Source organism: Hyaena hyaena, unplaced genomic scaffold (assembly GCF_003009895.1).
Source record: "Hyaena hyaena isolate Hyena2069 unplaced genomic scaffold, ASM300989v1 scaffold_79, whole genome shotgun sequence".
NCBI classification, from domain to species: Eukaryota; Metazoa; Chordata; class Mammalia; order Carnivora; family Hyaenidae; genus Hyaena; species Hyaena hyaena.
This window is the reverse complement of record NW_024080711.1, coordinates 600,820-624,114: the sequence shown is the minus strand read 5'-3', so window position 1 is coordinate 624,114 and position 23,295 is coordinate 600,820. Positions and strand designations below refer to the sequence as shown.

The following is a 23,295-nucleotide window of genomic DNA, read 5'->3' as shown; positions in this document are numbered from 1 at the left end:
TCACATGTGGCAGGTGCAGCAGCTGGGCTTGGAACCTGTTTCTTCACGTGCTCCAGCCCAGTCCCTAAGTGTGCATGAGCAGATTACTACAGCCAACTCGGAGGGTCCCCTACCCTCCATTCTCTCTTCCTGCCCATTTTCACTACCAGACAAAATCTCTCCATAATGAATTCTTTTCATTCATTTTGTGAGTGTTTTCCCCTGCTCCCTTCTGTCTTTTTTTTAAGGTTTATTTATTTCTGAGAGAGAGAGATAGAGAGACATAGCACAAGCCGGGGAGGGGCAGTGGGGGGAGGGGCAGAGGATCTGAAATGGGCTCCATGCTGACAGCAGCAAGCCCGAGGTAGGGCTCAAACTCATGAATTGCGAAATCATGACCTGAGCTGAAGTTGGATGCCTAACAGACTCAGCCACCCGGGAGCCCCCTTCTTTTGCCTTTTTAATAAAATCCTCAGGTGTCTGATTTCAGGGCCATCTATAATCTGACCTGCTCTACAATCCAATCTTTCTCACTTTTGCAGAGGAATTTAATAAAGGTGTGCTTTTATTTCATTTTAACCGTTTATGTAATTTAGCTATCTTACCAGGCTGCAGTTTGGTTTGAGTTGGGAGTTAACACTGTGGTAATAAAAATTGCTAGGCTTTCCCCTGGAAGCTTACCAAAAAGCAATGAAATTCTTTTCATTCATTTTGTGAGTGTTTTCCCCCTGCGGTAAGAGATGCTTGTGATTATAGACCCCAGAACATGAGAGCCAACATCTAAGCAAGGATGTTCCTAGAAACCTTTGCAACAATTATCTGGGGGAGGCCATTACCCCTGACTACCTGTATCTCAGCTAAATATGGAGTCTTGGGGACCCTGCTGTGTTTCATCGTCACTCAGTTATCATGACTCCAGGGGAACTAGAGAAATCTTCCAAAGGTTCCCCTGGAAAGGAGAGGCGAAGGAAGTGTGGCCTGAGGTTGTGTGGGAGCTCAGGGCCTGTGCTGAGGTGTGGGGAAACCAGGAGTCCTGACATTTTGTGGGAGAACTTGGAGTGATTCTCAAAGCGTGCCAGGAAGTGGGTTGTCCTGGCACCAGGCACTTGGAGGAAAAAACTGGTAAGAGATCAGCATTTGCTGATTCCGAGCCCCCTTGTGACAGGACTCACAGCCACAGGACTGTTTGAAAAGTGACAGATTCTGGTCACACCGACAGAAACCTACTGCGTGCGGAGGGAGGCAGCACAACATGGTACCTTACACTGGTGTGAGGGCGGCAACGTGGGAGTCAGATACCTTATCCAAATTTGGGCACTTTGAGAGCGAAAAAAGTGTTAGAAGTATTCCATTTGCATCAGACATCATAAAATACAGACAGGGTGGCTTAATAGAAATTCCTGGAACTGTGAGAAATCTGTGTCCTCTTTGCATACTCAGAGAGGGAGAACAGGCCCTCTGCTGTCCCTTCTTTAAAGGGCGGTAATTCCATCATGGGGGACACAACCTCATCCAGCCCTAACCGCTTCCCAAAGGCCCCTTCTGCACATCCCATCAGACTGGAGGTGAGGGCCTCGCCACGGGCATTCAAGGGCCACCATCACAGGGCTGGAGGGAGGCCTATTGTTGGAAATTCTTGGGTCACTTACTTGGATCCCAGGCCCTAGAGTCACGTGGTGGAGGTCTTGACAACTGCCTCTGCTGCCACCCAGCCAAGTGTCCTCGGGCCAGTTATTTAACTGTTGTGAACTTTTCCTCATCTGATAAAGGGGGATTAATACGTGTATCTGTCGCATGGCAGTGCTACAAGAATCAGATGTGTTACTCTATGTGAAGCCGTTGGCACAGAGCACAGTTCTCAGTATCATGTTTTATCAATATATTTGTATATAGTAAATATATGCATATTTATTCATAAATGATATACTATATATACATACTGCCTAAATATATAGATATTCATAAACATGGTTGGTTTGGTTTTTTTGGACCAACCCTTTGAATTTGGAAAATAGCAGATTTTCTCTTCTAAAGCACTCAGATTCAGAATCATAGAACATGGCAGGAGGGTTGGGGGTGGGGAGTTAAAATGTAAAGTCAAAGCTTGACCTCTGATAAAATTAGGAAAACTGAGCCTGTCACTAATGTGATTGGCCTGCTGGGGTACCTGGGCAATGCGGTCCCTGTAAAACTGGAAATGTTATATCTGTGAATGTGGGGGGCAGTGAGGAAAAGGGGGGTGTTGCCTGTTGAGGGGAAAGTCCCACTTGGTCAGCTTGCCTGAGCCCAATTCTGTGATCTTCAAACAACCTTAGGATTGGTCATTTGGTTCCTCTCTCTCCCAGCCTGAGACCAGGAAGGAGGCTTGGGTGCACATTGCCTTGGCCCTAAGGAGATCTTACCTTCTGCTCCTCTGTATTACTAACATCCCAGCTTCTATAGGAGGCTTAGGACACAGACGATGATTTGAGTGGCTCTTTTATCCATTCTCCCCAGGGTCATATGTATCCACTGCTCTTCTAAATGCCCAGGAGAGAAGTAAGCTCCTTGCCTACAGAGGATGTGTTGGTACATCAGGGTTTAATCCTGTTGTAGAATTGGGATGAGAGAGGCTCTGACTTGAAGCAGCCTCCCAGAGATGAGGCAGTCCTGTGGACCGACAGCATCCCATTTGGGAGGTGCTAAAAACAGCCTTCTGCCTGATGCCACTGCCCTGTGAGGCTCAGTTGTGTGGCAACTGGCCATGCCCCCTCCTGGGGTCCCTCTCTCTATGGTCAATGAGCACTAACTTCAGCTTCACATTTTCCTACACTCTGAAGGTCTTCCAGTGTCTCTAGCATGTCCTTGACATTCTAGAACATTCCATCCAAGAACTTCATAGGTCCCCTGATTTGCAGTAGCCTCTAGCACACGTGTCCCCTTGCAGTATGCATAAATGCAAGCAAAATAGGGCTGAGCTGGGGGTGGCCTCAGGTGGATGCTTACTTACCTGATAATGACAGGCTTCTTCATTCAGAAGATTTAAAAAAAAATTTTTTTTAAGTTGACTTATTTATTTTGAGAGAGTGAGCGAGCAAAGGAGGGGTAGAGAGAGAGGGAGAGAAAGAATTCCAAGCAGGTTTTACACTGTCAGCACAGAGCCTGACGCAAGGCTCGAACCCACAAACCATGAGATCATGAACTGAGCTGAAATCGAGAGTCAGACGCTTAGTCAACTGAGCCACCCAGGCGCCCCCCATTCAGAAGACTTTTATGGGACTTTTAGGGATAACTGGAAATATTCAAAGTGAAAATTAAAATCTGAGGTTCCCCAGGGTCAGGTGGATGATTTTATCAAAAGCTTTTTTTCCTTAAAATGGATGCCTTGTCGTTTATTTGGAAATTATTCAGGCAGCATGTCATTGCTTTGCCTCGGCCCTTCCATACCCCTCTTCATCCCACCCCTCAAGCGCCTCAAAACACCATCCCCCAAAGCTCTGCAGTCAGCTCTGTGTGTTTCTGGGTAACGTATGCCCTGAGGGTCCAAGTAGAAGAAGCTACTGACTTTTCCTGCTCCGCATACCCCATTGAAGGGCACTGGGAGGCTCACTGTGCTTTTCCTTTGCTTGCAGGACACATTTAGCATCACTACCAAGACAGCCTCTCTGGATATATTTCTGCCTGATGGAAGGAATATTCAAATTGAAATTCTAACATCGGATACTGCTGAAAGAGTTCTAGAGGTAAACTTTGTCTAAACTGCAGCTCCACAACTGAATTTAGGAATCATTCTGTTTGAGGGCAGGGACTAGGATAGGGTTGCCTTCCAGAAGCTTCCTGCCTATTATTCTACTCTGGATGACATATCTGTAGAGAGGCTGGATTTTCTGGGAGACTGACCAAGGAATCTGAGCTACAATGTGTCCTCCAGGGCATCTGGTTTTACCTGCCCTGTGGGCATCAACTTCCCCAACATCTTCTAGGCCCTTCCTAATACTACTGTCAGTTCCCTGGGACTCAACCAAGGATGTGCCCTGGAGATACTCCAAGTGCTGTATTATGGGATGCCCTCGTGGTTGGGAGCAGCAAGGGGAGTGGAGTCCAGATGAGTCCGAAACAGGCTGTACCCAGGTAGGCTGGTGACAGTTTCTGGCAGAGAGTGACAGCAGATTTCTTGAAGGCTGAGAGAGTCGTCCCTCCTGCCTCACCAGAAACCAAAACTCCAGCAGGTCTAAGTCTGCGTCCAGAGGGCCAGACCTGAGTTTAAGTTGGTTCTGTGAGGACTCCGAAGACGAGACACAGAGACTACCCATGCCATCTTTAGATGTGGCCATTACCAGCTCTGTCCCTGGGGCCTTTCCTTCCCACCCTGGGTTTCTAAGGAACACCAGCTTCTCACACCCACATACTGCTCCCAGGTCCTTGTCCTTTGGATGGTTTTAGTTCTAATTCTCTAGAGAAGTATGTGAGGGAGAATATGAAGTTATAACCAGGTGGAAGTGAGAAAGTTTCTAGGGTCTTCCCAAGGACAGAATGTTCTTGTGCTGGGGACATCGTACTTGACACCTTCTAGGCAGGAAACGAGCCAGCCCTGTTGGGCTCCAGCTCTCAAGCCCACCTTTACCTGAGACTATGGGATAGGGGGTCCTCCTCCCTGAAACACGGCTCCTCTTTCCAGCCTGGAGTTTCAAGCTGGCCCATGCCCTCCTGGCCTTCTCTAGGGTCCTTGCTCTGCCCAAGAGTGATCATTTTGGACCTTCCTTCCTACGAAAGTCATTGCACACAACCGCTTTTGGCTCCTGTGTTGCTAGTCTTGTTGAATGGGATTAGCAGCCACCTCATTGCTGAGGCCATCCACTGAGAAGTTACCCTTGGGTCCCCGTCCTTCACCCCCTGACCCCCAAATCCTACTGACATTGTGTCCCAAGTCTCCTTATAATTCCTGTCTCCCCATTTCCTCCTCTCCAACCTCATCCTAGTTTGAGCCCTCATTTCTCAGCTAGATTTCTATAGCAGCCTCCAAACTAGTCCCTGCTTCCTGCCAATCTTCTATCCTGCCTTCCGGAATATCTCTAAAAAAGCATCAAAGGCCCTTGATGCTTAATGCCTCAGGGGATTTATACCAAAAAGCCCCCCAAACACAGAAACATGGTTCTGTAAATTGCCTTCCCAGGACCTGCATGGTGGAGACTGACACAGTGAAGGAGGAGGGTAGTAATTTTGGGGGGAGGGGTGTTGGGGGACAGGGGGGTGGAGGCCACAAACACAGACACCTCCAAGGCCAAGCATGTAACCCACGTGGGATGTGAGATGATTTGGGAATGGTTGGTTCCGGAGAGAACGGGTGAGCATCCGCCCTGCCAGATCACATCATTATTGACATGTTTCCCACAAATGGGTCTCGCTGGCCTGACTAGACCGCAGCTGAAGTTGGCTGCCAGTGGGAGTGCAGGGTCTCCTGTCTGCTGGGGTGGGGCAAGCGCTGGATTCAAGTGACGGTGCTGCCACGTCATAGCTGTGTGGGTTTGGGTAAGTTGCTTAACCTTTCAAGACAGCGTCTTAGTAATTATAGAAGTAGCTCATGTTTCAACAGTGAAGGTTCTGGTTACTTCTCAATACGGGCATTATTACCGATATCAGAAGGCTTGCTGAATTGAGTAGGGCAGTAAATCTTTGGTTCCACAATGCCATCTATTTTGTCCAGTTCCTCTCTTAACAAAGAGCATAAGTTTAACTAGATACATTTGTGATCTCCAAAAAATATACCTTTCCTGTTCTAATCACACTGACTTGTGAGAAGGTCAACCCCCTGACCCTGACATCATCAGCATCAAATAAGTTTACCTGGAGGTTCTGTCCTTGAAGTAGTGGAGTTTCTATGAAAAGCAGAGTGAGCAGTTGGCCAAGCAGACATGTGACTTCCCAGCCCCTGGGTGAGTCTCCAGCTTGCATAAAAATAATTTAAATTTTGGGGGCACCTGGGTGGCTCAGTTGGTTAAGTGTCCAACTTCAGCTCAGGTCATGATCTCACGGTTTGTGGGTTTGAGCCCCGCATCGGGCTCTGTGCTGACAGCTAGCTCAGAGCCTGGAGCTTGTTTCGGATTCTGTGTCTCCCTCTCTCTCTGACCTCCCCTGCTCATGCTGTCTCTCTCTCTCAGAAATAAAGCATTAAAAAAAGATTTATAAAAAATAATTTAAATTTTGTAATTGAGAATCATTTTTGGGGGGTGCCTGGGTGATTCAGTCAGTTAAGCGTCCGACTTCAGCGCTGGTCATGAGCTCATGTTTCATGGGTCTGAGCCCCGTGTCGGGCTCTCTGCTGTCAGCACAGAGCCTGCTTTGGAACCTCTGGCCCCCTGTCTCTTTCTGCCCCTTCTCCACTCTTTCTCTCTCTCTCTCTCTCAAAAAAAAATAAAATAAAACTTAAAAAAAATCGTTGTTTATATCTTCTCGAGCGTACTTTCCTCCACTCTCTACCTCCCCACCATCCTGCTGGGCTCCTTAAGGACCAGCAACAGGCTAAAATCTCTTTTTGGTTCTTTAGACATTTGTGCTAATGTGGTTTTATTGGTGGTGCTTGTGTTTTGAAGTATCCTTAACATTTGCTAAGAAGAAAATGTTATTGTGTCTCTTTTTTTGTCAATGCCTACTCCTCTCCAAAGAAGGTACGTGTGTTTATGTCTTTATAAATAAAAGAGCCTCCTCCATTCCTTCCCCTGCTCCTTTATCTGCCCTTATGTGTAAGCTTGCTGTTTTCACAGAATGAGTCAGAGAAGAGAGAAATCTAATCCGAATGGACGTGGGTCATACTCTAGGAAAAGATGTCTTTGCCATCTGTTACACGCCAGCACACACTCACCCTTGCGCACAGGAGTGCTGTGTTTTGGGTTGGGGCTTTTGCAAGGGAATGGGGAAGGGTGAGGGAGGAAGAAGGCGAATGGGGATAAGCCTTTAGTGAATGTTGTATAACGTTCCCGGGCTCTTCTTTATTTTCAAAGCTATGCCGAGCACACCCACTCATCATCTACCTAATAAGACTGTCTCATGAGGTAATTTACAGATCTCTGACAAGAAAAGTGCCCCTCTGAGCCTGGTATTTGTACAATTGCCACCTTGAGAACCTGGAGCCATGGTTAAAGCATCAGCTCACACCCCCGGCTGTGGAGGTGAAATCCTCGAGTGTTACAGAGGTGATCTGGTGAATTCAGAGTGCGCAAGCAAAGATGTCACTTTGGAGCCCAGCCTTAAATGGGGTAGGGGTATGGGGGAGAGAGGAAGGGGAGAATCTGTGGTAGCATGGACATTCCTGCTAAGGGAAGGTGAGTGAATATAAAACATGATGACGCTACAGCCTCATGACCCGCTGGTAGAAATGAAACCACTGGTGTTGAGGTAAAAGCCGTTTGATGTAAAGGTCAGGACGGAATATGAGATGAGAGCAGCCTGTGCCTGGGATCCAAGGTTTCACTGAGCAAACGTCATGTAAATTAGACTTGACCATCACAGGAGACGTCAGACGGAAGCAGGCCTGGGGTGGCAAAGGTGGACAGTAGCTTGTACACTTATATGCCAGCCAAGTGCTGGGGAACATCCCTTCTCCCAGTGTCTGAGAATCCAGCCCATTGGAAGGTAAATAGATGTGAGGGCCCCAGGGGCAGAGATCACAGGACAGCCAGTCGTGGGGAATGGCTGCCGCCCTCCAGTGGACCATAATGACCAAACCATCTGGGAGACACATCCCTGTCCCAGATGGGACAGCCATCCTCAGCGGAGGCCAGTTGGTGTCCATTGTGCTGGAGGAGGTTTTTCCTTTCTTCACTCTAATTTTCTTAATTTATAAATTTTCTGAAATTAGTTTTACCATTTTTAGATTCAGAAAAGATTAGCTTTTTCCCCCCCAAGTTTTTATTTATTTTTGAGACAGACAGAGACAGTGCAAGTTGGGGAGGGGCAGAGAGACAGAGACAGAGAATCCTAAGCAGGCTCTGAGTTGCCAGCTCAGAGCCCAATGTGGGTCTTGAACCCACAAAACCAAAAGAGCTCAATCTGAGCTGAAACCAAGAGTTGGACGCTTAACCAACTGAACCACCCAAGCGCCCCTGGAAAAGATTACTTTTAATGTCTGCAGCCCATTAAAACACTTCTTATTGATGTTTATGGGCAATTTCAAATTCTGCATATTGCAGTAAGCATGGCGGACACTCCTAATGCCTTCCCCCCCTTTCTTGTCTTTGTTTATTTCTACAGGTGGTGTCACACAAAATTGGACTGTGTCAGGAGCTCTTGAGCTACTTCGGCCTATTTCTCATTCGGTTTTGCAAAGAGGGCAAGCTCTCTGGTGAGGAAAGGAGGAAGGCGGGGCAGCCAGGAGATGGGGTTGGGCAGGTGTGGGCAGGGGCTCAGCCCAGGGGACGCAGGAGATACAGCCGAGTAGGGGCAGTGTGCGTTCCCTGCTACTGTTCTCAGCCCCTAGATCAAAAGTTGGGGGGGTGGGAGGTTGTGTCTGTGTTCAGGGTAAGCTGGGGATGAGCCACTCCAGACAGCTAGCATGGACCAAAGCAAGGTGTCAGGTCCTTCCTAGTGACTGCACTTCCTCTCATGCCTGCCCTGTTCCCAGTCCTAATGTCCGTCTCACCTTTACCCTTGTGGCCTGGCTGCTGGCCACTACATGCCACAGCCCCCTCATAAACGGAGTGCTGGACTCCTGAGGTCAGGACATCTCATCACACTATCATTTCTCTTAGTTAAGGACGGTTTGCTATAAAATGTGGATGTCGTAAATAAGTTCTCAGGTTCTTAAAATACGTAATGAGTTAGTGAAAGATAACAGTAGGGTCCACATAGCGTTTGCTTTTCTTTACAGTACCTATCTAGATAGTACAAATTATTTAGTTGTGAAATGATATTAGTTATCTGACTGCAGTTTACATATGTTTTCAAGAAACTGCAGGGAGGTGGTTCTGAGTGGGGGGTTAGGGGTTTGTGTGTTGGCTTGACCGCTAAGATCTGTAGTGTGCCGGCGAATGCACTAGACCTCTCTGGACCTCAGTTTCTTTGTCTGTATCACAGTGGAAAATACCCCCTACCAAAGGTGCTGCTATTTTACGTGGATGAAGTGTTATTTATCATTGGATGGATTTCAGAAAGTTAAAAATTACATACAAATGCAAGAGAATATTATTATTGTGATTTTTTTCTTTCCAATGGCGGCGCTTTATTTTCTCATTTCGAAGCCTCTGTATGTAAACTATCTGTGCTGTTTCAATCAGGAAGACTCCCTTTCCCCTTTCTCTAGTCATGAAAAAACTGGCGGATTTTGAACTCCCTTATGTGAGTCTGAGAAGTGCTGGAGTGGAGAACTGCAAGGTTGGACTCAGGAAGTGGTAAGCATTTACGGTGATGGTAGGTATTAGAGGTTGTTTTCGATTCCTGTTGAGAATTTGTCCATCTCACCATATTAGCTCACAACCTAACAGCAGAGAGGGTCCAGGAGCTTGGGGAAGGTTGAGAGGAAAGCAGTAAGGAAGGGAGAGTGGGGAATGAACCAGAATATTTGTCCTAAAGAATACGATATGGAAGATAACTTCCACTGGTCTCCAGTAAGTACTTGAAAGATATTGTCATGAAGATGGTGGCCATGAAGGTAAGTCTTGAAAAGCAAGCACTGTTGGGGTGGGGATCAAAGTGGGGATTATGAGAAGTGTGGATCATGGGCTTGCTTTGGAATGGATTATCAACTGTACTAATTGAAGGAATTTGTTGGTAATTTCAAACAGGTCCGATTCATCTGTTGCACTGTGGTGGTCCCTAAAGGCAAAGGGTTGACTCTGCCAACTTGAAGTGAATTTGAACTCTTAAGTATTTGGCTTACCTTCCTAAAAGGATTCCAATAATAAATGCATATAAGCTGGGGCCAGCCATATTCCTAGACTGATTGAACACCCTGCAGAAAATACTATCCTTTCCCTCAGAAATAAGAAACCCTTTGGAGAGTGAATAAACAGAAAATACCAAGAAGCAGGACACTTCCCCCACCACACCCCACCCCACATGTATCCTATAATCTGTAGTCTCCAGTGTTTATGACCATGGCTGTATTGGATTGCTTCTTTGGTTTATTCTCTCCCAGCCCAGCTATTCTGTAATCTGAGCACAGAAGTATTAAAGAAAGGCATTTTGTAATCTAGGAAGAGCAGTTGTCTTGACTTCATGATGCCTTGTTTAGAGCTCCAGTCTGTGGTTTTGAATTTTGGAAGGACGTTCTTGGCAAGGCTAGAAGTTCATATACTGTTGTTCAAAAGTATTCTGAGAAATTGTCAAAATCTGTGGGATGGAGCCCTAAAAAGGGGAAAAGGAAAAACCCTTAGCAGTTCCATCTAAATGTTTCTAATGTTTTGTTTGTTTTATTTTTTTTATTTCTGAGAGAGAGAGAGAGAGAGAGAGAGAGAGTGAAAGCGTGAGCAGGGGAGGGTCAGAGAGAGAGGGAGACACAGAATCTGAAACGGGCTCCAGGCTCTGAGCTGGCTGTCAGCACAGAGCCCGACATGGGGCTTGAACCCACGAACCACGAGATCATGACCTGAGACAAAGTCGGACGCTTAACCAACTGAGCCACCCAGTGCCCCCCATCTAAGTGTTTCTAGAGTAGCTGTTCTTCTGGAAGCTGATTAGTGCAACAAGTGGCTGAGCATGGTTGTTCCTGGGATTGGAGTATGTGAATCTAAATCCCAACCAACTCACTATGTAGCTGAATAACCTTAGCCAAGTTACTCAAGCTCACTAAGCCTCAGTAAAATGGGAATAATAACAAGAGTCTACCTCATATGATTAGTGGGAGGGTTAAATAAAGTAATCCCACAAAATCAATACATTTTGGTCTTGTTTCTTACTGCCATATGGAGGATAATAATGATAATAACAATAACAGCTAAAAGCTGGGGTTAGACTGCTTTGCTCATGGGCTCTCCAGAGAACCTGAGATCAAAGGAGACATGAGGACTCTGTCCCTTACCTTGAAGCCTTAACTGGAAATCAGGTTTTGCCCAGGTCTTCATTAAATAGGTATATTCTAGGGGCACTGGGGTGGCTCAGTCGGTTAAGCTTCTGACTCTTGGTTTCAGCTCAGGTCATGATCTTGTGGTTCTTAAGATTGAGCCCTGTATTGGGCTCTGCACATAAAAGCACAGAGCCTGCTTGGGATTCTCTCTCTCCCTCTCTCTCTCTCTCTCTCTCTGCCCCTCCCATGCTCATGCTTTCTCTTTCTCTCTCAAAATAAGTAAATAAAACTTTAAAAAACTAAAACAAATAGGTATATTCTAGATCATCAGTGTAAAGATAAAATGTCATTCACGGGCATGGCCTGCATCTCAGATCCAGGCAGATGGCCTTTGCTTATGGGAGGGAAGAAAGGAGGTCCCACTCCAGTTGTTAGAGCTGAGGGTCAGCTCACCCGAGGCAGAGAGCCTGGAGGAGGATCCTAAAGGTACCTGGTCCTACATCCAGGAAAAGTCTGAGTGGGAGCAGGGAGGCCAGCGTGGCTGCCAGCAGCTGTGGGATTCCCAGCAGGTGACGCATTGCAGCGAAGCCTAGCCAGAGCTTTAGGGCTTTTTCTTCTTCCGTGAATTCTCTGGTGCATCTCTCCAACTATGGTATGGTTCCTTCCAGACCAGGGGGAGGCTGCCTTGGCCTCTCAGAGCCCCAGTGTGAGCCGGGCTGGAGGGTCTCTAGCTCGGATGCAACAGGTGCTATTATCAGTCTCAGAGAATAGGGTGCGTACGTCGCATGGGCAAACAAGCGAAGTCGGCTGTAACTGGGCACTGGGCATGATTCTCCCTTCTCCCCCCCCCCCCCAGAGGAAGGTGATCTTCAAGTACCGTTTTTATCCTTTCCTAGTCCATGCCAATCCCGTTGGTTTCTTAACCACACACTTGTAAGTGCAGTGATTCTGCTTACCTCTGTCTTCAGACTGGTTTGGGCCAGCTGCAGTGCACCCTTTCCTGACCGTTTCTGTCAATTCTTAGCAGTTCCTATGCTTACACAGTAACTATGATTTCAGTTTGTCCTGATGATTCTGGGCCCGTTAGACAGACATGGAGCCCTGCTGTTTGCAAGTCACTATGCAAAGATGCAGAACAACAACTCCAAATAGGATGCAGCCCCTATGTACCTGGTGCCAAGATCAACGTGATGAGAGCAGCGGTCAGGAGGACTTTGGGGTGCTCAGGAGGCATAAGAGGATGGAGTGGAAGCCACGGGAAGTGGAGACCAGAGGAGGGACATCTGCCAGGAGAGGCAGATAAGTCAGGGATGGAGGCTGCTAAGGGCACTGGTATTCCAGGCAGAGGAGAAGAGAGAAAACATGGTTGGAATGTAGAGTGCGAGTGAGGGAGGTGGGTAAGAGACAGAGCTGGAAATGAAAGCCAGGCGTCCCTGACGGGCCTTGGAAGGGAGCAAGATGAATGATCTAACTCCTGGGACTATGACAGTCCACAGGCTACTCAGGAAAGAGCCCTCAGGTTAGAATGCAGAGCCTGGGATTGAGGGGACAGGGCTGATGCAGAGGGCCTGACAAAGGGAGCAGTTCAGGCAACAGATGGGAGCAGCCTGGGACAGGGCGGTGGTGCAGATGTGGGTCCGGAGCATTGGTGACACTAGGTACTGCAGGGTGAGGAGAGGGCATGCACACTTGGGGACAGACAGCAGGACGAGTGTGAACGGGGACCATTCTCCAACAGCTTTATTGTTTGGCCTCTTATTCTCAGAACCCACTAGGCAGGAGCTTACAGTGTAAAGAAAGTAGGAGACAGAAGAGGTGGAGGGACAAACCAAAAGGTAGGTGAGTAGAGGCTGTTAGAAGTGGGGGGAGGGTCTCATTTAAATATTTGTTTGATGTTTATTTATTTTTGAGAGAGGAATGGGGAGGGGCAGAGAGACAGGGGGACAGAGGATCCAAAGCAGGCTCAGTGCTGACAGCAGAGAGCCCAACGCGGGGCTCAAACTCATGAACCTGAGCTGAAGTCGGATGCTTACCCAACTGAACCACCCAGGTGTCCAAGCGGGGGCTTGTTTAAAGCATAGGGGGCCACCACCTCAGAGAGCGTGTGCTCCCAGGTGTGCCCGTTAGCCGTGTCATATGAATGAACTTAATGCTCCTGAATTGCACAGGTACATGGACCCATCCCTCGACTCCATGCTGATGGACTGCCCAGCAGCCGTAGATCTGATCCATATGCAGGTGAGGGTGACCAAGGACTCTCTCAAAACAACATATGTTTTTGTCCATTTGGGATGGAAACCATTTAAAAAAATTGTAATAGGAATTCTACCTCCGGACTAGAATAGGCAAATTCATAGAGATGGAAAGTACGTTAGAAGTTATTAGGGACTGGGGGTTTAATGGGTACAGAATTTTTGCTAGGGATGCTAAAAAGGTAGGTATAAGAGATTGTTGATGGTTATGCAACTTTACGAATGTTTTTAGTGGCATTGAATTGTACACTTAAAAATGGTTAAAATGATAAATGTTACATATATTTTACTATAGGAATTTTTTTAAGAAATAGAATTTAGAAAGAAAAACAATTCTACCCCCATTTTAGCAATCTCTCTGAATTTTCCAACAGACACCCCATCATCTAGACCAATTTACATGAGTCTAGAAAGGATGTCCCTGATAATCTAAAGCCCCGTGTGGTCCAATCTCATTTTAGCATAATCTTCTTTTCACCTGAGCCAACAAGTAGCATACTTGCCTCCAGGGCCTGCTTCGTGGGCACGTAGCCTGCTCAGAAGGACGCCACAGTTGTTTAAATATTCTGTCGCCATCTTGAAATCCTTCCTTTTGGAACAAGAGACCCCACATTTTCATTTTGCATTAGGCCCTGCAGATCATGTTGGTGGTCCTGCCTACCCCCATCCACTAGCCCCCAGAAAGGATATTTAGAATTTGGCCTCCTTTCCTTTTTTGTTTCTTTCTTTAATTTTTTTTTAAGGTTTATTTATTTTTGAGAGAGAAACAGAGCGTGAGCGGGGGAGGGGCAGAGAGAGGGAGACACAGAGTCTGAAGCAGGCTCCAGGCTCTGAGCTGTCAGCACAGAGCCCGACGTGGGCTCAAATCCACAAACCACAAGATCATGGCCTGAGCCAAAGTCGGACACTTAACCAAATGAGCCACCCAGGCACCCCTGGCCTCCTTTCCCTTCTCTGACTCAGTGTGAAGGTTCTGCTACATGGTGGGACAGTCACAGATGCTGCCTCTGTGATGCCTCTCCAGTTACCCCCCACCTCAGTTGTCCTGCCTCATCAGCTCCCTGCCACTACGTACACGATGATTCTTCATGGAATGGGAGTTACCACTTACACAGAAAGGCAAAGACAGAGTGGCAGTTTTCCCTTTTATATTCATAAAGCGAGAAATGACCACACTTCCAGATTATCTTGTAAAACAACAACCAGGTGCTTTACGTGCCCAGGGAGAGGAAACTCCTCACGTTTTCACTAAATTCTATGCAAAAGGACTGCCTCACACAGGCCAAGAAGAACAGCTGAAGGCAAGAGGAATCACCACATGCCTCAGAAGAAATAAAAGCAATTACCAGCTGGGGAAGGTCGGCATGGCCAGTTCATGCACTGTGCACAACTATCGTAAGGCCCTGTGTCAAAATTTAACTGGCAGTGTTTTTTTCCTTAGGGTCTCACAAAATCATGGTATCAGAATCAATGATATCTTCAATTTGACAAAGTAGACCATCATTTCTGTTTACATCTCTCCCACTAGACCACCAGCCACATGCAGGGCCCTTTGCCTTTTTAGCCCAGGGCAAGGCACCTGGGTGTGTGACTGAGCAGACACATGGAACCCAACAGCCAGCGTGTCAGATAAGGTGTCACAGCCTAACTGTCCATTCCTCCTTGTGTGACTTTTTAAGAGGTCAAGGCAATCTAATAAATCATCTTCTCAAAGCTCTCCTAAATTCTAGGGAGGCAAATCAAAAGATCACTTATTGGATGTGCAATGTTCACTATTGTAGTTTAATGGCGAGTTTTGAGTTCATTTCTTGTCATACGTTGATCCATGTATAATCACACTCAGTGTATTTAAACACATGTTGTGTGAATTGGACCATAATGTACTATTTTAAATGTTTACCGAGGCTCGTTGCCTTCGTGCCCTTGCTATTATAGTGCGTTCTTAGTTACATCTGGTTATTTGATATCCTGTCATTGGTGGAGAATGCATCACCCAATTCTAATATTGTTCTGGTAGGAAATAGTCTTTCTGGCCTGGTGGTGAGAAGTGGGAACTGTAGGCATCACCATAGGAATTGTATCTCCTTTAGAGAGGAGTTGTAAGCCAGAGAGAGATGGACAGAGTTTCCTCTGCTTAGAGCTGGGAAAAAAGATGGCTTCTCGGAAAACACATTGGATGACCGTTTCGAAAATGCATCCTGCCCCTTGCTCTGTCACTGGCTGTTTCTCTGTGTGATCTTGAGCCTGCCATTTCACCCTTCCGAACCTTGAACTACAATGTCCCCCTGTTAAGCGATGAGACTGAATGAATGGTTTCTAAGTCTCTCTCAGCTTTGATAGACTGCTATTCAAACCATAGCTCTTTGCCTGCAAAGTCTTCAAAAAATTATAGTTGTTGTTAATAATAATCTGTGCCATGATCATCGTTATCATTATTACTCACTGAATCCAAACAAAGGTACTGAGACGTCAACTCCAGGGGACCATAACAGCTGCCTCTTTGGGGGAAACTTTTCTCAGCTCCCCTTGAAAGAAAATGTCTTCCTCTCTCTCTGCTTATACACTCCATGATGGGCGCTTCTCACCCAGCCTGTAAATACCATTTACATACATATTTGCCTAACTAGACTCTGAATGGCCCAGGGCAGAGATCGTCCTTGGAGCTTAAGATTCGTAAATATGTGAGAAGCAATCATCCTTTAAAAAATTAATGCAGGAAGTTCTTATTAGTTCTTCTGATAAATAGCAATGTCATCATAACTAACTATTAAGGGACACCCTTTTGATTTTCCTAAAGCAGCTGTGCCCCATGATATCCCAGGAGCCAAGTAGACTCCCACACTATGTTTCCTTTTTTCTTCATTTTTTAAAATTGGCATAACATTAACAAAATAGAAGATTGTACATAAAAGTATAAATTTCTGAATTTTCTAAAAAGTATAGAGGCTTCGGGGCGCCTGGGTGGCTCAGTTGGTTAAGTGTCTGACTTCAGCTCAGGTCGTGATTTCACGGCTCATGGGTTCGAGCCCCACATCGGGCTCTGTGCTCACAGCTAACTCAGAGCCTGGAGCTTGCTTCAGATTCTGTATCTCCCTCTCTCTCTCTTTCCCTCCCCTTCTCTCACTTTCTCTCTCTCTCTCTCTCTCTCTCTCTCTCTCTCTCTCTCTCTCAGAAATAAATAAAACATAGAAAAAAAAAAAAAGTATTGAGGCTTGGTCAATTCCGGGCCTGCATTTCAGCACCACTGGCCTGTATGGTAACTTTGTGCAGATTAGAACAAGGTGTCCTTTGTTCCAGGCAGGCTAACCCTGAACAGGGGCCCATGGCTTGGTGAAGGGAGCACGGGCTGACCGTGAGCTTCCCTAGACCATCCCAGCCTGGTGCCCTTGCACATGGCCTGGTCTACTCACACAGCCCTGGCCTCTCTCTGCCTTGCTTCACCCAGCTAGAGCCCAGTAGATGTCTTGCTCTCCATTTCTCACTGCTGCCTCTTCAGAGGGTGCTGGGGCATGTGTGATTGAAGCTCATGAAACCCACGGCTTAGGTGATTTGACTCAATTTTAAAAATTAGGTTCTACGTAAGTCTCCAGCAGACAGTCTTTGGGTAGAGCCATTTGTCTGAATTGGATTCTCTCATTGTTAGAGTGAGGTACTGTATGTGATGTATTCGATTACTCGTGAGCCCATAATCAAAGTCCAATCTTTTCAAAGGTAGTGGAACAAAAGCAGTTCTGTTCCTACTGATATAGGACATTTAAATCTCTGTATCTGAGAGTTCCAGGTCCCCTAATGGCAAATGGCATATCTTCAGTTAGTACTTACTGCTGTGATTGCTGTTTACCTTCTTTATTTAGTTATACTTTCTCTTTAATATCACTGCCCTGTAATAACAGTACTTATAGGATGCTAACATCAAGTGCAATTCAGGAAAGGAAAGGTGTTCTGTTCTCATACTCACGTTGATTCCATTCTGGCATGGTGTCTATGTTCCGTTTTGAGAATAGTGGGTGGCCAGGAGAAAGGCTTGGCGTGGGTAACTCCCTACATACAATTCAGTAGCTTGGGCCCAGATAGGAGGGCACAGTAGCCAAATCAGGGCTTTAACCCAACTCTTGCCACTTACTTGCTGGGTTGTCTTGAAAGCCATAACCTCTCTGGCCCTCAATTTACTCATCTGTAGGATGGGGGGAATGTTCCTATCCCACAGATAATTTGGAAAGATAAGAAAACCTATCTAAAACAGGTTCTCAGCAAATATTTATTATTTTTCTTCTCCTCTCTCTAAACCCATTTCATTTCCCCCCAACCTAAATAGCAAAATCAAAACTTTACTCATCTTTTCATTCTCCTTCTGGAGATAAGGCATACCCAATATCACTGAGGGATGGAACACCTAGATTTACATTCAGGCTAAGGTGTAAATAAGAGCCTGAATATTGGCAAAGAATTATGGAATATTTGCTGTATGTAAGACGTTGGACAAGATACGCTAAGGTGAAGGACTCAAGGTTTTCCCTTGAGGGGTTAACAGGCTAACTGAAGACCAGTGGAAAACTTTTTTAAAGCATGATAAATAAAAGCAACAGGCTAATTGTACCAATTTAAATCCCATCAGCTCTACATGGAATTTCTGGTTTCCCCAAATCCTTGCCAGCCCTGAATAATATATAGAATATATATTATATAATATTATATAGATGTATATAATAATATATAAAGTCTTTGCCAAGTTGAGAGGCAAAAGAAATTAGTGATAACTAGTGAGGTTGAATATAGATGTGTAATTTGTAATTCCTTTCAGTCACTTGCTGATTCATATTATTTGTCTGTTTCCTTAGTGGGGATATTTACATTTTTCCTATTGCTTTATATAAATATCAACTCTTTTCCATATATGATACAGTCATATTCTCTGGTTTGCTATGTACTTATCAGTTTTGTTCTTGATGGTTTCTATGCAGAGAAGTTTTATATTTTCATGTAATTATATATTCCTTTATTATGACATTTTGATTTTGTATCTTAAAAATATAATCCTTTCCTCAACATCATATTCTTTTCCTGAATCTTTTTTTTTAATATTTAAATCTTTCTCTGGGTTTATTTGATTGGGTGGTGTGGGGAAAGAGGCTAACTTTATTTTCTTTCCCAAGTTGGCCAGCTGTCCCCAAACCATTGAACTGTCTCTTCCTCCACCCACAAATTTAACAGTCAGCTTTATAACATAAGCCCACTTGGGACTATTTTTATAGCCTTTCATACATGAGTGTGTTTTTGTTAGATCAGCTCACTTCTGCTAAGGTTGCTAATCTTCCAACTTCTGTCATTTTAAGGCACGACAGGACATTGAGCAAGAATGGGCCAACCCCACACAGGCGCAGAGGCAGAAATTAGAGGCTCTCCAGAAAGAAAACAACCAAACAAAGGTGAATCAAATGTTGCACCAAGAGAAATCCCATGGAGGGGAGTTAAAGAAACATATTGGAATTGAGCTGTTTCTTAATTTATAAGCCCATCAACCGCTAACCATGGGGTTTGTTTAAAAAAAATGAGAATACCATCATTAATTTTTCTGATTCTATTATTTAGAGACTCTGAAAAATACAGACAATATATTGTGGTGAACCCTTTGCCAAGTTCATATAGACCCTCAGCATTCTTTTTAATGACCGCAGAGCATTGAGTTTTATAGTTACCATTTAGCTAACCAATTTCTTATTATTGGAAATCAGGTTATTTCCAGCGTTCACTGCTATAAATCACTTTGGCAGTGAGCGCCATGAGACCCAGGACTGTGTCTAATTTAAACATACCCTGTGTGTTCCCAACACCTGGTACAGTTCCTGGCGGAAGGTCCCTGAGCACTGCAGTCAGTATCCTCTGTCTTTGAGTACGTGTTCCATTATTTCTTAGAATATATTTCTAAAAGTCTGGTTTTTTAAACAGTTTTTTAATGTTTTATTTATTTTTGAAAGAGAGACAGATGAGTGGGTAAGGAGCACAGAGAGAGGGAGACGCAGAATTGAAACAGGCTCCAGGCTCCAGGCTCTGAACTGCCAGCTCAGAGCCCGACGCGGGGCTCGAACCCACAAACCACGAGATCGTGACCTGAACCCAAGTTTGACGCTTAACCGACTGAGCCACCCAGGCATCCCTAAAAGTCTGTTTTTAAAGCTTCCATAAAGATGGTACCAATTCACAGTCTCCCTCCCCGCAAGCAGTGAGACGTCTGAGAAACAAGGCATATTTTAACAGAAGAAATGGACCCTGCTTCATTGTGTTGTCTTCTTTATTCTCTGGGCTTTGCCAGTGTTCACTACTTTGCCAACATTCACTCACTGGGTTCAAACAAAGTGCAAATAAAATTAGAGGACTCATTTATACCCACACTGTTACAGAAAGTAATTCTTCAGAAGCTCAGATATTTTGAGAATTTTATTGACAGGCAGGAAAAAAAACAAGAAGGAAAAAGCATATACTGCCATGATTTAATATTTTCCTTCCTTGGTATTCCACCTCAACTTTGTCACAAAAATTTTGGAGTTCAGTTTCTCTGTGTATTTGTAAATTTTGACAATTACAGTGTTTAATTTGAAGGATAGAATATTTGGATATAATTGGATATATCAGCTACTTTGGATACAAGTAGAGATTTTGAGTGCATTTCTGTTCCATCAACTTTTTACCTTAATAATTTAGTAACAATATTGTTCTTACCATGTGCTAAATACTCTACCAAAATTTGTATTCATATTTTTGACACAAAACAAATTTTACTTTCTAGGATGAATGTTTTACTTGACTTTACCATACAATTTGTAATAGTCATCTTGAAAAAACCACTTTGAGTGGGGCACCTGGGTGGCTCTGTCGGTTAAGCATCTGACTTTGGCCTAGGTCATGACCTTACAGTTCATGGGTTCGTGCCCCCTGCCACGGGCTCTGCTAACAGCTCAGAGCCTGGAGCCTGCTTCAGATTCTGTGTCTCCCTCTCTCTCTGCCCCTCTCTTGCTTGTGCTCTTTCTCTCTCAAAAATAAATAAAAACATTAACAAATTTTTTAATAAAAAAATAAAAGTTTACTTTGAGTGCATGAATTAGATGAAAAAAAATACTGAACCATGATTCAAATGAATTTAACTGATACTCTGTTGAAGCATGTAAGGATACTGACATAAAACTGATATTATTTAAGTGTTTGTGATATTCTTCTCCTGCTAATAGAGCTGGCTTGTTAATAGCTATTGCTTTACTTTATGTACATGTGCAAGAAAACCTGGAGTTGAAAATGAGTGGAATTAACTTAAAGGAGGAATTAGTTGATCTAGATCATAGATAGGCTGACTATAGCCCATGCACCACTGTTTCTGTAAACGAAGTTTTATTGGCACACAGCCATGCTCATTCATTTTTGTAGTGTCTAAGGCTGTTGTTTGTGCTAGAATTATAGAGGCAAGCAGTTACAATGGGGACCATATACCCACAAAACTGACAATGTTTACTAAATGGCTGTTTACAGAAAAGTTTGCCAACCCTCGAGCTAAATGAAAATATGTGAACATACCTTCTGCAGTTACGTATGTTAAATGATCTTTTTCAGGTGTAAGCTTCTTTAAAAAAAAAAAAAAAAACTAGTTTTCTTTAAAAAACAAATCCTTGCAGATTTCTCTCTCTTAGTTTTCATAAAGTCAGTAACATCACCCACTTATGGAATGACAAATCCCAACAGGTATTTGAATGAGTTTTATATTCCTCACTGACTTTCTAGAGAAATGGAGCTTAACTTCCAATTTTTTAAATGTTTATTTAGGGGGGGAGAGAGAGAGAGAAAGAGAGGGAGACAGAGAATCCTAAGCAGGCTCCACACGAGGCTCAGACTCCCTAACCATGAGGTCATGATCTGAGCGGAAATCAAGAGTCAGATGCTTAACCAGCTGAGCCACCCAGGGACCCTGTGGAGCTTAACTTTTAAATATTTTCACTCTTTTAGAAGTTCACTGCCAAGAGTTGATTATGAAAGAAGGTTTTAAAAGTATTACCAAGCAATAAAGGTTTGTTATCATATAATAAATAAGAAACTATTGTAGCAAGAGCTCTCGAAACTGCTCTTTATGCTCTGCAGAAAGATAACTCCACCCCTGCCCCACCCCTGCATGCATAGCATCTACTCAGGACCTGTCATTTCTGAAGTTTCCCCACTGACCCAATGGGAGGAGGCCTGGCAACTTCATGCAGCTTCTAGGTCAAATGTGTGGGCTGCAGGGCAATGAGCTGGTATGAGGAGCGTGGCTGGAAGGGACAGGAGCCTCAAGTATCTCTCCTGCTGCGTTCTAACAGTCGGCTACCCCTCACTGCTCACGTCTCAGCACGTCTCTTATCAGAGAGTGCTCCATGTCGTCCTTGAAAGGACTTGGCCCTCCTTCAAAAAAGGGTCTGGAAAATGCCAGGTTGTCACCGAGTGATCTTTCTGATTCGACCATGTGTTAAAGTGAGAACGACTTTTTCTGAACGCACGTCGCACACAACATCACACAGGACCCTGGTGAGAGCTGGAAGAACAAGGTAGAGAGAGGTCCCCAAACTAATGTCAGCTTAGTTACAAGCAGTGGTTAATAACACTTTGTTACAAAAATGACAAGTCCCAGGGATAGATGATGTCAGGACAGGGTGTCTGGGCCACATGTGTGAACTACACCATTTTCTGTCCTTAAGCCAAGTCAAAAGCAGAGGGAAAGCTAAACCTTAAAAGTCACATAAAGGTGTTCTCTTGACAGTTTGGGGCTGTCTTTAACTCTACTTAGAAAGTAGACTCACTCTCTCATTTCATTGCCATTTGCAAAATCTCTTCCTCTGACAATTCATGTATTCATCATATAGAGCAGACTGTAAAAATTGACTATGTTCTTCCTACATAGACCTCAGCTTAGTTAAAAAAAAAAAAAACAGCAACAACAACAGCATTGTTTTTAAGGAGGTTCCACACCCAACATGGGGCTTGAACTCAAGACCCTGAGATCAAGGATCACGTGCTCTATGGACTGAGCTAGCCAGGAGCCCCCACAGCATTTTACATATACACATTTTGTGTATTTTGCTGTTGTAACCTGTGAGATAGAATCATACCTGTCTACTCCTTCATTTGGTTCACTCTATTCTTCTCCATCCATCGTTCCCTCTCTGAATGTTTTCACTCCCACTATGTACCAAGCACCAGAACAGGAGCAGAGACACGACAGTGAACGAGGCAGGAATGGTTCCAGCCCGGGCAGGACACACCGCGAACTTTCCCAGGCCTTATTGTCAGGGAGCACAAGGGACACTGTCTTCATTTGTATCATCCAGAAGAAAAGGGCGCTTTCACAGCGACTCAGTTCCATGTGTTCTACTAGAAGGGTAGTAGCTTCTGACATGAGGTTGGTACCTTTTTTAAGTCATCTTTTGCCTCTTCCTACCCACCCCCTCCCACCTCGAGCAGTTTTTGGAGCTGTCCCAAGAGGTACGACACTATGGATACCTGCAGTTGGACCCCTGTACCTGCGACTACCCAGAACCAGGCTGTGGGGCTGTCCTTTCTGTTGGCAATGATGAGATCAGCTGCTGCATAACCCTGCCTGATAACCAGACCCGGGAAATCCGTTTCCAGATGAGCAGAGTCAAGTGCTGGCAGGTCACGTTCCTTGTAAGTATCTTGGCACTTTGCCTTCCCCATGATTTCAAGTCTGTGCCCATGGTTTAAAGATCTAGGGGTGACAGAGTTGGCACTAGGGAGACAGGGCTGCCATTTGTATCACTCTCTTGAGTGGCCCGGCATCTAAGCTATATGAAGCATCACCTAAGGTAAAACCTGTCAGTTGTCTGGTGCAAGGGTCCCATCCATAGCGGCAGAGACACCCATCTTCCCACTTTGCAACAACAGGCTTCTCTACTCGCTGAAGGGTGGCTCTAGTAATGTAGCCTGTAGAAACAATGGCTACTATTTATTGAGTACTCACTGTATACTCAGTACTGACAAGATCTTTACCCTCAAAAACTGGATGCTGACAATAGAGATCTTCTTTTCCACAGGTAAAGGATCCCTAGCATCATACTT

The 23,295-nt window shown here is 44.9% G+C and overlaps 1 protein-coding gene across 1 annotated transcript in view; it reads left to right on the top strand.

Annotated features, from left to right (window-relative positions):
• The window catches only part of SNX31 (sorting nexin 31), a 63,879-nt gene that overhangs the window by 21,853 nt on the left and 18,731 nt on the right, over positions 1-23,295 (top strand). Inside the window, exons 3-8 of the mRNA XM_039233833.1 lie at positions 3,591-3,701; positions 8,206-8,296; positions 9,254-9,341; positions 13,123-13,192; positions 18,540-18,632; positions 22,681-22,884. Coding sequence (XP_039089764.1) covers positions 3,591-3,701; positions 8,206-8,296; positions 9,254-9,341; positions 13,123-13,192; positions 18,540-18,632; positions 22,681-22,884 — 657 coding nt within the window. The remainder of the gene's footprint in view (positions 1-3,590; positions 3,702-8,205; positions 8,297-9,253; positions 9,342-13,122; positions 13,193-18,539; positions 18,633-22,680; positions 22,885-23,295) is intronic.